This window comes from Lotus japonicus, chromosome 1, assembly GCF_012489685.1.
Source record: "Lotus japonicus ecotype B-129 chromosome 1, LjGifu_v1.2".
In the NCBI taxonomy this organism is placed as follows: Eukaryota; Viridiplantae; Streptophyta; class Magnoliopsida; order Fabales; family Fabaceae; genus Lotus; species Lotus japonicus.
In genome coordinates, this window is record NC_080041.1 from 82,162,303 (window position 1) to 82,179,833 (window position 17,531).

A 17,531-nucleotide genomic window follows, 5' to 3' on the forward strand; every position below is an offset into this window, starting at 1 on the left:
TTGATTAAAGGCGGTTGAAGTGGCCAAAGAAGTTAATTCATGGGCTGAAAAAGAGACAAATGGGTTGATCAAAGACCTTCTTCCTTCTGGGTCAGTGAACAGTTTAACTAGGCTCATCTTTGCAAATGCTTTGTACTTCAAAGGTGCATGGGATGAGAAGTTTGATGCTTCAATGACTAAAGACTGTGATTTTCACCTTCTTAATGGCAACTCAGTCAAGGTTCCCTTCATGGTCAGCAAGAAGAAGCAGTTCATTAGTGTTTTTGATGGTTTTAAAGTCCTTGGTATTCCTTATAGGCAAGGTGAAGATAAGCGTTGGTTCTCCATGTATTTCTTTCTTCCGGATGCGAAAGATGGGTTGTCGGCTTTGGTTGAGCTGGTGACATTGAAATCCGGGTTTCTGGAAAGTAAGCTTCCATATCAAAAAGTGGTAGTAGGAGATTTCAGAATTCCAAAATTCAAGATTTCTTTCGGGTTTGAAGCTTCTGATGTGTTGAAAGAGCTGGGAGTGGTTTTGCCTTTCTCTTCTGGAAATTTGGCAAAAATGGTGGATTCTAATTCTGTGGGCCAAGACCTGTATGTTTCCAATATATTTCACAAATCCTTCATTGAAGTAAATGAAGAAGGCACTGAAGCTGCTGCAGCAAGTGCTTTAACTATAGCATGCTTCGGTGGGCAAATATCTACTCCGGTTGACTTTGTAGCTGACCACCCTTTCTTGTTCCTGATAAGAGAAGATTTGGCTGGAACAATATTATTTACAGGGCAGGTGCTCAGTCCACTTGCTGGGTGATATTAGCGGCCATACTGGAGAACTTAAAAACATCGTTAGTGATACACTGAAACTTGAGCTCTTGTTTTGCTGTCTTGTTTTTCTTATGGTCCTATTATCAGAAATGGTTTCACACGTGATTTAGGAAAATGGTTTGACATGGATCTGCGATGTATACTTTAATTTTCATTGCTGTTTTTACTTACTGAGTATAGGATCTTAAGTAGTTACCTCTTCTAAGGGTGTTGTGAATAGCTAAATATTAAAGCTTCAATTTGATAGTAAAACAGTATTATAAGTTTATAATGTGATTTGCAGTATAGGAAATTCCATAATTTGTGAATGCATTTCATGAATATTTTGAACTGCACTTTATTATGAATTTTGTTGCTTCATGAATTGGACTTTGCAACTTATCTATCTCTCTTACCGATAGCTCTTCTCGAGTTGAATGTTACATTTATGTGTCAGTAAAAGTCTAATATAAGCCAAACACAAATGTAATGTGATTAATGTCTTTAAGTTACTTCTCCTTCCTCTGTAAAATTCTTCTACATTATGCTCTGCATTTGGCATGACATCTTACAGTGCAGGAATGATCAGACCCTGCAAATATTGAAAAGGTTATAATCTCTATTCTCTAATCAGAAGAATGTGATTAATGTACATCATGTTAGCCCCTATGAACCTCTAAATTATTCATATTAGTCCCTTTTTTATTAAAAAGAAACTTCAAATTGGTCTCATACTTTACTAAGTCTATAACTAATAAATGACAATAAAGTTTAGTTTACTAGCTTCTACAAAGTAACAGAAATACAGGAGCAGCAATACAATACATTTAAAAATTACAGATTACCTCTCCAGTATGCCTTTTCCTAAACCTTGGCAATGTCAACATTATCCTTTGAATCGCCTTGCTTGTCTTCCACCGTTTTGTATTTATACCAAGAAGCACACACCAAGTAAAATCCAAAGTTCACAACGCTTATCACAGACAACAACCAGTAGAAGTAGTTGAGCTTGTCTCTATTCAAGTTATTACTTGCCAACCACCCTCCACTCACTCTGTTAACCACCACAACGACCACGGTACTAGTAAAGTAACCGAACGCCACAGAACACCAAGAGATTGCAGTGCTCAGTGACTTCATCCCAGCTGAACTTTCTGCATAGAAAAACTCCAGAAGGCCAATAAGGGTAAACATGTCTGCGGCTCCAAAGATAGCATATTGGAAACCCAGCCAAAACACGCTCATTGGTAGAGGCTCTGTGCTATCTACCATGTTGTGTTGGACGGCGACAGACTTGCGTCGTGTCTCAACAAAACCAGCAACTGCCATGGAAATAGCTGAGAGAACCAATCCAACTCCAATCCGCTGAAGGTGTCGAATTCCAGTGGGAATCCCTGTGATTCTTCGAGCAAGTGGGACGAAAAAGCGGTCATATAAAGGGATCAGGAAAAACATGAATAACAGGGGAATGACTGGAACAGAGGGTCCTGGCACTTTAAACCCCATGATTTTGGTGTTCATGGTGGTGCTTTGTTGTATAGAGAAAGTTTGAAGCTGAGCCAAACATGTATTCATGAATATGGTACTGAATATTATTGGTAGCATGCGGATTAGGATTTTTGTTTCTTCTACTTGTGTCACGGTGCACAGATTCCAGGTTCCCCAGGATATGGATGTTGTTGCACCTGCACTGCTTCTAACAATTGCTGCATGGTCCAAGAATCTGGGAATCCATTTTTCCAAGAAAACCAAATGAGGAACATGTGACATTATAGAGAATTCAACTAACTTCTTTTTGTTTCATATTTTTATAACCTGAATTGATCTGTCTTTTTAAGGATTTCATAGCTGTCATCTCTTTCTTTCTCATGAATCTCATGTAGTTGGGCTTCATTCTCTGGAATTGGAAGTTTTCTGTTTTTGAATGCTGCTACAAATACCTAATAGTTCAACACATAAAGGAATCAGTGCATGTTTGGAAACCCCTCTACCATTAATTCTAAAGTCAGAATCAATTCTGAGCAGAAGCTTCCGTGAGTAGCTTATGCCTCTCAGAATTGATGCTTGGGAAAGTGAAACTTATCCAAACATTCTATAAGTCTCATAGTCATATGTGTAATAAATTTCCTTCTGAAATACAAGAATATTTTGAAATGAATGAGCAGGTTTAAAAAAATGACAACAATGTTATTGACCTGTATGATTCGAACTAGAGGGCTTCCCTTTGGTTTATTGTTTCGATACAATGACTTGCCCATGCATATGGAAATAATTGCAAACAAGACTGCTATAGTGGACATAGTAAAGCTCCAATACCATCCTTGGTTGGTGCTGATCCAAACAATGAATGTAACCCCAACTATTGCCCCTATGGTGAGGCTAAGCAAGAACCAGTTGAAAAAGCTTGACAATTGAGATGCCTCCTTCGGATTTTTATCATCGAACTGGTCAGCCCCTAAGGCTGGTAAAGCTGCCTTAACACCACTGGTTCCTAATGCAACAAGGTATAGGCCAGTGTAAAGTATTGCAGCTTGGCCGCCTGTTGCAGGTTTACATTGGCTCATCTGGGTTGTTGCTACATCTTTGCAGGGGACAGGTCTTAACTGATGGAAGTGTGCCTGAACTGTGAGGAGACCATATCCCTGCAATCAGAAGATATTGAGATGTGTGCCCACCTCTGTATTATTGGTTGTTGGTGATTATTAAAGGTACAGCCTTGACTTCACATTCAATAATTGAGAGCTATGGTAATATGGTTATTTATTTTGTTTATTCCTAAGCTATTCACAAAGAAATCAGTAGTGCTTCTTAATTTTGTTTTATTTGTGATTATTCATAGAGTTCTTTCTTTGTAGACTTATAATCGTAAGCACTTAAGTGTGATTTTACCACAATAAATTTTGACTATGCTGATCCAAACACAGACACAAACACAGTTGCTTTCCAAGTTGGAAGGAAAAGGAATTCTGGGAGAAGCTACTAGAAATAGTTTTTGTAGGAGGAGAAGCGATTCTGTGTTTATGATACTGAAAGGAGATTCTTGTATAGAAAAAAATATTTTTGATGGCCTATGAACTCTTAAAGAGTTAGGAGAATTTAATCCAGCTTACCAACAATTCCATGCATGCAAACAGAACACAAGTCTTGAACCTAGATAGATAGGTATCACAGATAAACCCTCCAATCAGTGCTAGTAAAAATGCAGTTCCCATATAGTTGGTCAGGGTTGTGGCAGATTTTGTTAAGCTGAAGTTCATGTACCCAAAGAAGTATGTTACTAGACTCACTGCATTGGCAACAAAGGCCATGTTCTCCAGCCCCTCCATAGCTGCATGGACAGATTGGAATGTAAATTTGCTTAACAAAGCCAAACAAAACAAAACACTTTCCATAGATGAAAGGATACAAGGTAGAACATGGAGTGGGGATTTTCAAGCTGTTACTACCATATACAAAAAGTGCAGCTCTGTTTCCTCCTAGCCTTCTTTGCCGCCTTGGATTGTTTTCCATATCTCTGCAGATTCCCTAGTAATAGATCAAACAAATTCAATTTACCAAAGCAAAGTTAGGATGAGATTTGCTTTAACATTGAAAAAGAGAGAGATATGTAACACTAATTGCAGCAAATTAAGCTAACTCAAGGTTCAAGATCAGACAAGGGTCTTGAACCTTGACTTTGGAATCCTAGAGCATGTTTGAGAAGCAGATTCATTCTTCTTGATTGGTCTAATTAGAAGAAGAATGAAAATGTCTTGCAAGAAAATGGAAAGGACCAATTACCATTGTTAGGGCCTTCTTTGATTAATTGATTTGAAGGACAGACCCGCTTCTTCATGTACTAGTACTTCATTCTCCATGAACTTATATAGGGAAGAAAGCCATGAGAATATCATATGCCAACTTGGAGTTTAGAAAAATAAAGTGGGTCACAATTTGTAAGCTGCTTCCTGCTCGTCTACTCCCTAACCCTATAATGTGGATGTTTTGAATTTATTAGTTGACTAAATCATTTTGTATGAATTGAGAACGAATAATTAAGATTCATACAGTCAAAATATTAGGTAATGGGATTGATTGGCATCTCTGAACTACCTTCTTCATGCATGATGTGACACAACACACAACATATACAAAGTTGACCAAGTTCATGTCATGTAATGGCATTCAATCATTGAAGCCAGCATTTGCAACCAGTTGTTGTGAAATTTATTTTTTTATCAATGTATGTCTTTATATATAGTGAGTTAAACACTCCCTTTAACACTCTATTTCCAACATTCTCTTATTGATTGGTTAATATTCATGTGGTCCATTAAAATTATGTGTTTCACTTCCAATTTAATGGAACGCACATGAATTTCAACCAATCAATAAGAAAGTGATGAAAATAGTGTATTAAAATGATTGTTGCTAGCGATCCTTGTGAGTTAATCAAATCAACTAACAACTAAAGTAAACGAATCCTGTTATTTAGAGCCTGAGATGCAGCATGTTAATTTATTTTGTTATGCTTCCAGCCATACGAGATTTGTTGGAGATAACTGAATCTTAGTTTTGTTAGTTGGTGATTTAACAGTTTTCTTAGTTTGTTGGTATGGCGGGAAGTTAGTTGTTGATCGCGTAAGTTGTTAGTTACGGTAGTTAAATTATAGCAGCAGTAGAAGACCTTGAATCGAAGTACATAAGTAGAAGCTATGTATGTGTACTTGATGAGATGGTCAACTCAATTGTTCTCATTTCTCTTTAATCACGTTTATTTTCTCTCTGAATTTCTTCACCATTTTGAAATGGTATCAGAGCTCTTTCTCAAGGGGAGTATGCTTTTGCCATTGCATCCATAGTTGATTGATTCTTTGATTATGTTCTTCCATTCAATCGATTCTGCTGTTGACTGGCTCTCTTCAATTTCTCTTTTTCAATTCATTTGATTAACGATGAGAAATTTTCCTTACAATCATGGTGATTCTTCAATCTTAGCTTGTTGTATTCTCTGTTGCTCTTTTAGGTTTAGGCCCACATATGTAAATGTCAAATACCTTGTGGTTTTAATTTGATCCCTAATATGAAGTAGTATAGGGAAAACAGTTGTGATTATTCGACTTCTAGAGGGATTAATTGATTCAAATAAGAAATTATATTAATTGATGAATCTTCTTCCATCTACTGATTAGGTATTTCTATTACCTATTTAACAAGAACGGCTGTCTAGTTGTGTGACAGATGATTGAAAGTTCAATTCACATCCATGCCATTGATAAACGAAAGATGTGAAATGTAATGTGATGTGATAGAAAAAAAAGATATAGAAAGGAAAAATGGTGTATTTAAGATTGTCAATTTGTCATTACCATTGGTGACTCACGTAACTTAACTCAAGTAAGTGGTAGTAGAAGTAAGCAGGTTAGCAATGGAATCAGCATCACGGCCCAAAATATACTGAATTTCCTACAAGCATATGTTTGTTAAACTTTTGTCTACTTGTGTATAGAGTTAATTAAGGCAACGATTATAAATTTATAATTATAAATGAACAAGTTGCGCTGATCACCAACATAAGCAAATGCGGCTTATATGTTTGGCAGGCACTATAGATACCAAGATGCAGCATGTTTATTGTATATACGTTTCTGTTGTTTGGATGCAGAATAATATTTCTAAAAAGTAGCATTTTGTCGTGATTAAGTTAATTGAACTAAATGATGTCACACTCTAATAATGATCTTATACAGTCTTTTAAAATTAATGGCGGTAACTAGTGACATACACATACTAATAAATATTTTGATTTAAGGTTGAGCCTTCACCTAAAATTGAAAATTGATGAGCTTTTGGGGCTTATGGGACTTAAAGGCGGTTAAGAGCTATGATAAGTAGTTGAGTCTTCCTACTATTATTGCGGAATAGAAAACTCAGCTTTTTAATTTTGTAAAGGAGAGATGATTTAGAAAAACTTAGAGTAGAAGGACTGAGCAGTGCATGAAGAGAAGTGCATATGAAGTCTATTTCCCGGGAGTTGGGTTTGGCACCCCACCTATGGGGCTTGGCACCCCACTTTATCAAATACGGAATTTAAAGTTCCGTATTCTCCATATTGAATACGGAACTTAAAATTCCGTACTGTATTTAAGCATGCGTGTCACATTTTCAACCACTCATTATATACTAAAACAGATACGGAATTTTATTTTCCGTATTGATACGGAAATTTAAATTCCGTATCTATTTTAGTGGGGTGCAAAGCCTAAGGGGTGGGGCTCCAAACCCAACTCCCCTATTTCCCGTGTGATCCATGCCCACATTATGAGATGCTTTCCTTTTCTAGCTTGGATTTGCTTTGATATTGAAGGAATGGTTATAAATTTTATTGGGGAGGATATGTCTCTAAAAGGAAAATGAATTGGATGAGGTGGAGCAAGCTAGCCCAACCGAAGGTGGTTAGTGGTCTTGGCTAAAGCCACGTTTAAATCTTTTAATATTTCTCTCTTGAGCACCTACTGGCACCGACTTGAGCTTCTGTCACGTTCTAAACCTCCCACTATTGGTCTGCGCTCTGTGCTCTGCCTCTATTGCCTTCCCCCTATGTTCATCATTGTTGCTAGTTGTTTGGGATCTACTCGAGCCTTCATCTTTTCTCTATATTCTCAAAGTTGTCAATTTGAGCCTATTGATGTCGCTGAAGCAAAAAACGAGCTTTCCTAATAGTTGTACTATTTGCAACTTCAAAAGAGCCGAATGAGTTCCGTTGATGGGAGCGCCGTGTAGAAAATGTGATGAAGGTTTTTCCTGCTCAAAAGTCATTAGTTACTCTGTAAGGTTTTTGTAAGACCTTGAGGGTTTTTACATTATATGGTTCAACTGGCCTCTTAGCTTGAGTGTGAATGTTTGCTGGCTAGTTATCCATACTTTTTAATTTTTTAGTTTATTTTTTTCAAAATGGACAATTAACACTAATTTTATACTATGAGAGTTTTGAATGGTCGGTACCATAGAGGTACCAAAGTTTTTCTCCACACTTTGAATGTTCGACGTTTAGAATTTGATGAGTGCTACCAATACTTTCCTTAACTTTCTTTCCACCATTTTCTCATTGATTAGATGAAATTCATGTGAGTCCCGTGTGAATTTTTAATGAACACCGTGTGAATTTTAACTAATCCAAAAAAAAGTGTTGGAAATAAAATCAAGAGAATATTGCTACTATCATTTTTCTTAGAATTTAATTATAGGCCTGTTTTCTCAAAGGTTTGTGATGGGCTTTGTTTGATCATTCACAAACTAGCTGGCTCTAGAAGCCCAAAATGTAGAAATTCCAAATACCAAATTCCAAACTTAATCCTTAAGCATTTGCGTAGCCACGTACACGACGCGGTAAACTTGTGTAAATATTAAATTCTCAACGTCGTCTTCACTCGTTAAAACCAGTTTCCTCTCCCTCACATCACACACACACACAGTTCTCAAAAAATGGATCTCCGAGAATCAATCGAAACCCAAACCGACGTTTCCCTCACCATCGCCAAACTCCTGTTCTCGAAACATTCCAAGGACAAGAACGCCGTGTTTTCTCCCTTGTCCCTCCACGTCGTGCTCAGCATCCTCGCCGCCGGTTCAGAGGGCCCCACACTCCACCAGCTTCTCACCTTCCTCCGATCCAACTCCACCGACCACCTCAACTCCTTCGCCTCTCAGCTCGTCTCCGTCGTGCTCTCCGATGCTTCTTCCGTAGGCGGCCCTCGTCTCTGTTTCGCCGACGGTGTTTGGGTTGAACAGTCTCTCACTCTGAACCCTTCCTTCAAACAACTCGTCACTGCTGATTACCACGCTGCTTTAGCCTCTGTTGATTTCCAAACTAAGGTCAGTGATTACTGATTTCCCTCACCACCAACATGCTTTTTCTATTTTCGGATTTCATAAATCATAACCTAATTTGTTGAATTTGAACACCTTCATCTTCTATTGAAATGTGTTAGAAGTCCCACATTGACTAGAGATTCAATGTGGCCAAACAAGTCCTTATAAAGGTAGAGCAACACTCAACACTTAGCTAGCGTTTGGGTTGAGTTAGGCCTCCCTAATTCTAATAAAATGATTATATGAAAAATGAAGAATCAAAGTGATTGTATTTGCATAACTGATTATTTTTAAATTTGGTGATGGTTTCAAAGGCTGTGGAAGTGGCCAATGAAGTTAATGCATGGGCTGAGAAAGAGACAAATGGTCTTGTCAAAGATCTTCTTCCTGCTGGGTCAGTTGATGCCTCAACCAGGCTCATCTTTGCAAATGCATTGTATTTCAAAGGTGCATGGACTGAGAAGTTTGATGCTTCAATGACTAAAGACTGTGATTTTCACCTTCTTGATGGCACCTCAGTCAAGGTTCCCTTCATGGTCAGCAAGAAGAAGCAGTTCATTGGTGCTTTTGATGGTTTCAAGGTTCTTGGTCTTCCTTATAAGCAGGGTGACGATAAGCGTCAGTTCTCCATGTACTTGTTTCTTCCGGATGCAAAAGATGGGCTGTCGGCTTTGATTGAGCAGGTGGCTTCGAAACCCGGGTTTCTGAAGCGAAATCTTCCTGCTCATAAAGTGGAAGTAGGCGACTTCAGGATTTCCCGATTCAAAATTTCGTTCGGGTTTGAAACTTCTGATGTTTTGAAGGAGCTGGGAGTGGTTTTGCCTTTCTCAAATGATGCACATTTGACAAAAATGGTGGACTCTTCTACTGTTGGTCAAGGCCTATATGTGTCCAACATATTTCACAAGTCTTTCATTGAAGTAAATGAAGAAGGCACTGAAGCTGCAGCAGCCAGTGCTGTAACTATAAAATTGAGGAGTTTGCAAGTACTGACGAGGGTAGATTTCGTAGCTGACCACCCCTTCTTGTTCGTGATCAGAGAAGATTTGACCGGAACAGTACTATTTACAGGGCAGGTGCTCAATCCACTTGCTGGGTGATATTAGCTGCCATACTGGAGAACATGTAATAACTTTGTTAGTGAGACTTCAGCCCTTCCTTTGCTGTCTTGTATTTCTTATGTTCCTGTTATCAGAAATGGTTTGATACGTGATTTAGGAAAATGATACACATGGATCAGCGTTGTATACTTTAATTTTCATTGGTAATCGTTTGTACTTACTAGTATAGGATCTTATGTACTTACCTCTTCTAAGGGTTCTGCGAATAGCTTACTATTAAACTTTCAATTCGATAGTAAAACAATAATGAAGTTGATAATGTGATTTGAAGTAGAGGAAAGTCCAGAATTTGTTAATGTATTTCATGAATATTTTGAACTGCACTCTTTATAATTGTTGTTGCTTCATGAGTTAGATTTTGTAACTTATCTATCCCTCTTACCAATAGCTCTTGAGTTGAATGTTACACTCACGTGGCGATGAAGCAGTAGAGAGATATACACATAGAACACAGGGAGCAAGCCTGGTTGTATTGCCAATGAATAAGGTTATATTTGGATGCTCATCGTCACTCATGCAAGTGGCCGTTAACAAACACTTTGTCACTCGTGCAAGTGGACTTTAACACGCATCTTAAGAGAAAAGGTGAGTGGAATTCAATTTAATTGAAATAAAATCTTGTCCATGTTATACTCAATGGATATTCAAAGTGTAAAATGTGCATTTCCTCTCATGCATTTGATCTTTGAGACTAAGTTAGGGAATGCCAACATCTAAAGGGTAGTGCTGCATTGGTTGATTTTATTTCTGTTAATAAATTAGTGGTTAACGAAAGCATTTGAGCAGTTTGTTTTCATGGTGTTTACTGTTTACAGTTTAGATAGTATCCTTTTCTCATCTCATGACTCGGGTGAGTCAGATCGTTATACCTCCTCGAAATATATATATGCCCCGTTTGGAAAAACAGCTTAATTAAGCACTTATGGTCATAAGCGCTTATGACATAAGCGCTTATTCATAAGTTATTTTTGAAAATTTATTGAAATAAATTAAAAATAAGCTGTATATAAGCATAAGCTATCTTGAGTAGCTTATGAAAATAAGCTGAAAATAGCTTATGGCAGGTCATAAGCTGTTTGCATAAGCTCACTCAAACACTAGCATAAGAGCTTTTGCTGTCAGATAAGCTCAAATAAGCTCTTCCAAACTGGGCCATATTCAAAAACTTGTAAGTTATGGTCTTTTATATGCTTTCCTGCAAGATAAAATGTTAAATGAACCTCTGCTCTAATTTAACATTGTTCCATATATTTTAGTTGTTTCCATAGCTGGAAAAACCAGCAACATTTGTCCTGTCCCTAAAAAGCATATTTTGGAGTTACTATTGGTGACAGTAGAATTGAACTCAACATTACTTTCAATCATGAAAGAATCCAAAAAGCTTTGCCTGCTGGTTACTTGATTCAACCACACTTACTGATTATCTTGTCAAGAAAGTAAGTCACATTTTTTATTGGCCTTCTCTCAATAAGCACTTTGTTTGCACTAAAAATTAGGGTCAATAGTCAGCAGTTGTTTAATTACATGTTCCTATTACCATTGTCCATTTCTCCTCTAGGATTAGATTTGCATGTCTTAACAATGATGATGACCTTGTATCAAAGAATGACACATGCATACATCTGAGGTATCAAAAACAATCACTTGATAAATCAGTAGCTATATACTATGATTATGATAAAGTAGCCTAACAGAACTAAGTTTCAGGATATTCATGCTAAATTCCTCTCTCTCTCTCTCTCTCTCTCTCACACACACACACACACACAGTGATATTTTTGTGTTTTTTGCTAATATCCTCAGCATAACCCTATTAATCTCTTCAGTTTTCTCTCTTAATCTTCCTGTATCTACTTAATGAATCACTCTAAAAACCTGTGGAATTTGAGTGCCAAATCTATTAACTTGGACTTAAATTTTGAAAAATATTTGTAGACATGAGTATAGTAATAATTTCTAGTCATTTCCCCTGTAATACGTATATATGAGTTTCCATTTCCCCTGTAACTTTGTTATCGGTTTCTATGTTGTTTTATAACTTCTAGTTATTTGGTTGTGGTACTTCCCAAAGTACCATTTCCCCTGTAACTTTGTTATCGGTTTCTATGTTGTTTTATAACTTCTAATTATTTGGTTGTGGTACTTCCCAAAGTAAAGTCTGTGTGCAAAAATAGGAGTTGAACCTGGTCCCATCTAATGGTCGAAACATTGCTTGTGGCTGTCATATTGATTTTGTCTCAGCTCAGGTCTTCATGAGTAGGCTATCCTCTAAATCGAGTGGCTGTAACAGGCATTCAGTTCATCCACATAAACAGATTCCTATAACCATTACAGACTCTACGAATACTAGACTTCAAAGTTAGCTTCATAAAATAATTATAGTTGTAACAAATATATATAGCAAACAGTGCATGGACTTCGAATCAAATAACAACAAAAAAGTGCGGTTAACCACCTATTTCAGATAAATTGTCATCATCCTTTCTGAAAAAATTAAGCAGTTACCAGTGAAGGAAACCCCCTAACTCCTGCTTTTGGACTTTTCGATGGCCCTGGTAGGCTTAAGATTCCGCTTTAGCGCTTTACGCTTTAGGACCTCTCTCGGCTTTATATCTAAATTTCGCTTTTGTCTACCATGCTTTGGAGGTTCAGGTGCTTTACTAGCATTTCCATTCGGCCAAGACGGGGCTTTTGTAGGAGCATCTAATCGTTTCAAAATTGAAGAATTAACAGTCATAAGTTTAATGCATCTAGGATAAGAGACTATAATTTTCACCTTCTTAGTGGCACCTCAGTCAAGGTTCCATTCATGGCCAGCGAAGGGAAGCATCTCATTAGTGCTTTTGATGGTTTCAAAGTAGTTGGTCTTCCTTATGAGCAAGGTAACGATGATAAGCGTCAGTTCTCTATGTACATTTTCCTTCCTGATGCTAATGATGGGCTGCCGGCTTTGGTCGAGCATGTTACTTCTGAACCTAGGTTCCTGGAATGCCATCTTCCTTATCAAAAAGTGGAAGTAGGTGACTTCAGGATTCCAAAGTTTAAGATTTCCTTTGGACTTAACATTTATGACGTGGTGAAGGAGATGAGACTCGCTTTGCCTTTCTCTTTACGTAATGCACAATTTACAAAAATGGTGGACTCTCTCACAGATCAAGAAAACTTATATGTTTCTAACATAATACACAAGTCTTTCATTGAAGTGGATGAAGCAGGCACTAAAGCTGCAACAGTCACTAGTATGATGTTTTTCGGTGGAGGGCCTCCTACATATTCAAAGGTGATAGATTTTGTAGCTGACCACTCTTTTCTCTTCGTGATTAGAGAAGATTCGACTGGAACGGTCCTCTTTATTGGACAAACGCTTCATCCTCTTTATGACAAATGATATCAGAGGCGGCCACCTCACAGAACATCAGAATCATTAGTGACATGAATATACCTAATATGGTTTTATTGTTCTTTTTGCTTAATTACACTTTTAGTTCTTTTAGTTTGATGATTTCTTAATTTTGGTTCCCCTAATTTTATTTTGTCAATTTTAGTCCCTCAGCTTTTTAATTAAGAAATTATAGTCCAGGGTTAATGTTTATTCAAAAACTTTACAGGTTTTGCTGAGTGTCCGTTAACATTGATGATTTGGATGACATCACATGTATTCTAATTTTTTTTTCATCATCGGATAATACAAATACCTAGAGCTGGGCGAATTGGCTCGTGCCCGCGGGCCGGCCCTTAACCCGCAGTCCGCGTGGGTTGTGGCCCGGTGATTGGTTGCCCGTTTAAAAGCGGGCCTACGCAGTCTGGCCCGCTCAACCCGCGAGTTCAGGCGGGTTGAACCGCGGTTTTGCGGGCTGGACCGCATTACAAAAGAAAAAAATATAAGTCTTGAAGTACTGGCCCAACAGAAAAAAGAAAAAGTTTAAGACTCCAAAAGTCCAACCCATTCCTCTCTCTAAAATCTGAATTCACTACTAAATTAAGAAACCCTAAATTACTTTGGTTCCTCTCTCTCTCAAAAACACGTACGCTCCACCCAGCCTCTCTTCCTCAAGTCCCAGCAGCCGCCCGCCCACCACGCCACGCCACCGCACCTCCCGCCGCATCAACCAGGTTTGCTCCTCCTCTCTTAATGTTCTATTTTCCCTGTTCTTGCCCACGGTGACATTAAATTTAGTAACCAGTCTAGACTTTCAAAAATCCCCTGCAACTCTGTTAGTTAAATTCCTTCATGTTGAGTAGTCTAAGTCTCCGTTATATCTTGTTAAGTTAAAGACAAGTATGTTGGGTGCAAATTGAAGCTTCTTTTGTAGTTTAATGTGATATTCATTCTGATTAGTTATCTCATGGAACTATAATGTATCAACAACTTTGGAAAAAAATCCATTTATTTTTTAATTTAGTCATTTATAAGGTTTTTAATGAAAAAAATATATTTTTAATTTAGTTTTAAATTGCATTTTTTTTATTTTTTAATTTGGCTTTTGGCCCGCGGGGCGGGGGCAGACCAGCTTAACAGAGGCCCGTTTAAATGCGGGCCTATGCGGGGCGGTCTAACCGCATACCTAGCTCTACAAATACCCTCAATTTTTTTTTGGTATGTTACCCCATTAAGTAATTCTATAGATTATTATCATGTTATTCAAGGTAAATGCTACATCTTTAGGTTTTACTTTACTTGCTAATTAACTTTATCTCATGAAATTCTTTTTTTGATGAAAAATGTACGAGTGGTGGAAACGAATAATGGTGATGGAGATGCGCGTAAAATGACCATGGTTGGTGGATACCCAAAACTCAAAAAACATAACTTTCAAATCTCACGTCCCTAAGAATGGAAGACTGCATTACTACGATAGAACACAATCAAAATTTTAACCGGTACATGAGTCTTTATTGTTGAACTGACTCATTTTGGGTACCACACCTTAGTCTGGCTTAAGGTGCCACAACAAGCACCATACATGTATTATAATATTTTAATTAAATTCAATTAATTTTTAAATTAATGGATTTTGCTTTTGCAATCTGAAATGAGTGTTTGATCCAAGATATTAAAGTGACGGTTGCTAACATTTTTCTATAAAGTAATACCTTTCGGTCTTTCACTCTGAACTCACAACGATAATGTTGAACATAAGCAGTAATCATGATGTTTCAAACCTCCAATGTTTCTACAACTAAGCTAAGGCACCCCTATTTTTTACAACTAAGCTAAGACATCCCTACACAACAGCAAGAATATCAGAACTAGAACGTCGTGTTTTCAGCATGGTCCTGCGAGTTTAGAGGGCCCCATGCTCGATGAGCTTCTCACCTTCCTTCGAGCTGAATCCACCAACCACCTCAACTCCTTCGCCTCTTAGCTTGCCTACTTTGTCCTCTCTGATGCTGCTCCCATCGACGACCTTAACCTTAGTTTTGCTAACGGTGTGTGGGTTGAACAATCCATTTATCTTCCGCCTTCCTTCAAACAACTCATGACCACCAATTATATTGCCACTTTGGCCTATGTTGATTTCCAAAACAAGGTGAGTGAAATGCATTTTCTATTTTAGGACTTCATAATCTAATTTTTAAAGTGCCTTATAATTCTGATTTTGCATTCTTAAAGCTTGAATAGATCCTTCTATCTTGTAATTCACTTGTGACATTGAAGCAAAAGAAACGCCACAAAACAAGTTGTGACATCTGAGATAGTGGCATTCTAGGAAAATGCTGGTAACAATGTAAGTGGCACTTTTTAAATGCCACAATTTAACAAACTAAATGCCTCCAAAAACATTTTTTTTTGTAGTGTTCATTTTTTTTTCTCTTCCGAAAATTTTTTGTAGTGTTCATTATTTATTGAAGAATCTCATTAGAAGAAAAATAAAAGTAAATCGAAACTGAAAAAACTATCAACTCACAATATATGGAGTTGTGCACTGCTTCCTGGTCCAGATCCTCTCATGTGGTTTTCTCTCAATTTTTCTACAGTGGACATTTGTGGAAGCTTTCAACCCCCACAAAATGTTGCAAGCTGCCACAAAATGTCGCTGCAAAAAAATTGACAGAATTTGTGGCGGTCTGACAACATTTTTTTGGCGGTTAAAACCCCCCACAAATGTCCACTATATAAAAATTGAGAGAAATCCACATGAGAGGATCCTTTCCCACTGCTTCCACACACTATAGTGACACGCACACGCTCACGCTCACTCACTGCTGCCCTGCCTACTAAATGTTCTCTTTTGTATATCTTCATTGTTGTTATGGTATATATAAATATGTTTGTTTTGTACCGTATATGAAGAAAAAGAATCAGAATCTTATTTGCATAACTGATTTTAAATATGATGGTGGTTTTTTTTGTCTTGACCAGGGTATCCCCACAGCCGATAGCTGTGAAACTAATCTCTCGCCCCACGGTCAGCGCACTAAGCGGTAGGGGGCTTGCCAATGAGTTTTCTCTATTCGCAAGAGTTGGGATTCGAACCTCCAACTACTTGCTTAAAGGATGAAGTGCTGAACCACTACACCAACCCACTTGGTTATATGATGGTGGTTTTAAAGGCTCATGAAGTGGTCAATGAAGTTAATTTATGGGCCGAAGAAAAGACAAAAGGCATTATCAAGAAAATTCTTGATCCTAAGGATGCTTATAGCTTAACTAGGTTCATCCTTGCAAATGCTCTCTACTTCAAAAGTGCATGGAATCAGAAGTTTAATGCATCAAGGACAAAAGACTATGATGTTCACCATCTTAATGACACCTCAGTCAAGGTTCCCTACATGGTCAGCCAAAAGAAACAATTCATTGGTGCTTTTGATGGTTTCAAAGTCCTCCGTCTTCCTTACAAGGAGGGTGAAGATGGGCGTCAGTTCTCCATGTACATTTTCCTTCCTGATGCAAATGATGGGCTTCCGGCTTTGGTCGAGCACGTGACTTCTGAACCTATGTTTCTAGAACGGAATTGTCCATATTAAAAAGTGGAAGTAGGTGATTTCAGGATTCCAAAATTTAAGATTTCATTCAAACTTGACTTTGCTAATGTGGTGAAAGAGATGGGACTAGTTTTGCCATTCTCTCCACGTGATGCGCAATTGACAAAAATGGTGGACCCTCTTACGTGTCAAGAAAACTTATTTGTTTCCAACATTATACACGAGTCTTTCATTGAAGTGGATGAAGAAGGTACGACCGCTGCAACAGTCACTGCTCTAGGGCTTTGCGGTGCAATGCCTTATACTCATTCAAATGTGATAGATTTTGTTACTGATCACCATTTTCTCTTCGTGATTAGAAAAGATTTGACTAAAATAGTCATCTTTGTTGGACAGACACTCCATCCTCTTTATGACTAATAGCAGCGGCCACTTTGGAGAACAACAGAATCATTAGCGACATAAATGCCTAATATGATTTTACTGTTATTCTTTTTGCTTAATTGCACTTTTAGCTCTATTAGTTTGATAATTTCATAACGTTTGTTCCCTTAATTTTATTTTGACAATTTTAGTCCCTCTACGTTTTTAATTAAGTAATTATAGTGTCCATGGTTATTGTTTCATCCAAAAATTTAACCGATTTTGCTGTGCTGTCTGTTAAAATTGATGATTAGGATGACATGTATTCTAATAATTTAACTGAGTTAATAATATTTCAAATTAATGAATTTTGCTTTTGCAACCTACCGTGAGTGTGGGAAAGAAGGGATTAAATTGAGAGTTGCTAGCATTTTTCTATTAAGTAATACCTCTGAGTCAACCACTCTGAGCTCGCGATGATAA

The 17,531-nt window shown here is 37.6% G+C and overlaps 3 protein-coding genes and 2 pseudogenes across 3 annotated transcripts; 4 read left to right on the top strand and 1 right to left on the bottom strand.

Moving 5' to 3' along the window:
• LOC130721026 (serpin-ZX-like) overlaps positions 1 to 961 on the top strand; it is a 36,278-nt pseudogene extending 35,317 nt beyond the window's left edge.
• Positions 962 to 1,128: 167 nt separating this feature from the next.
• Positions 1,129 to 4,723, bottom strand: LOC130721046 (protein NRT1/ PTR FAMILY 4.5-like). Its single transcript, XM_057571776.1, has 7 exons — positions 4,567 to 4,723; positions 4,233 to 4,311; positions 3,897 to 4,114; positions 2,982 to 3,428; positions 2,602 to 2,726; positions 1,632 to 2,509; positions 1,129 to 1,378 (listed from the first exon to the last, which is right to left on the bottom strand). The coding sequence occupies exons 1-6, from the start codon at positions 4,567 to 4,569 to the stop codon at positions 1,651 to 1,653; spliced, it is 1,731 nt and encodes a 576-aa protein (XP_057427759.1). The 5' UTR covers positions 4,570 to 4,723; the 3' UTR covers positions 1,129 to 1,378; positions 1,632 to 1,650.
• Positions 4,724 to 8,181: 3,458 nt separating this feature from the next.
• On the top strand, positions 8,182 to 10,081 carry LOC130721067 (serpin-ZX-like). Its single transcript, XM_057571802.1, has 2 exons — positions 8,182 to 8,640; positions 8,952 to 10,081. Exons 1-2 carry the CDS (start codon positions 8,251 to 8,253, stop codon positions 9,735 to 9,737), a joined length of 1,176 nt encoding a protein of 391 aa, XP_057427785.1. The 5' UTR covers positions 8,182 to 8,250; the 3' UTR covers positions 9,738 to 10,081.
• Positions 10,082 to 12,393: 2,312 nt separating this feature from the next.
• On the top strand, positions 12,394 to 13,146 carry LOC130748250 (serpin-ZX-like). Its single transcript, XM_057601438.1, has 2 exons — positions 12,394 to 12,410; positions 12,513 to 13,146. The coding sequence occupies exons 1-2, from the start codon at positions 12,394 to 12,396 to the stop codon at positions 13,144 to 13,146; spliced, it is 651 nt and encodes a 216-aa protein (XP_057457421.1).
• A 449-nt stretch (positions 13,147 to 13,595) lies between these two features.
• Positions 13,596 to 17,269, top strand: LOC130721078 (serpin-ZXA-like; annotated as a pseudogene).
• The last annotated feature ends 262 nt before the right edge of the window (positions 17,270 to 17,531 follow it).

What these genes read in the sequence shown, in the direction of transcription:
- LOC130721046 (XM_057571776.1), bottom strand. An exon ending in TTGCATGCATGGAATTGTTG is followed by an intron (nt 3,429 to 3,896) that starts GTAAGCTGGATT and finishes TTCTGATTGCAG; the next exon opens with GGATATGGTCTCCTCACAGT. An exon ending in AAAAAGACAGATCAATTCAG is followed by an intron (nt 2,510 to 2,601) that starts GTTATAAAAATA and finishes ATGGATTCCCAG; the next exon opens with ATTCTTGGACCATGCAGCAA.
- LOC130721067 (XM_057571802.1), top strand. Translation starts at nt 8,251, where the DNA reads ATGGATCTCCGAGAATCAATCGAAACCCAAACCGACGTTTCCCTCACC. An exon ending in CTGTTGATTTCCAAACTAAG is followed by an intron (nt 8,641 to 8,951) that starts GTCAGTGATTAC and finishes ATGGTTTCAAAG; the next exon opens with GCTGTGGAAGTGGCCAATGA.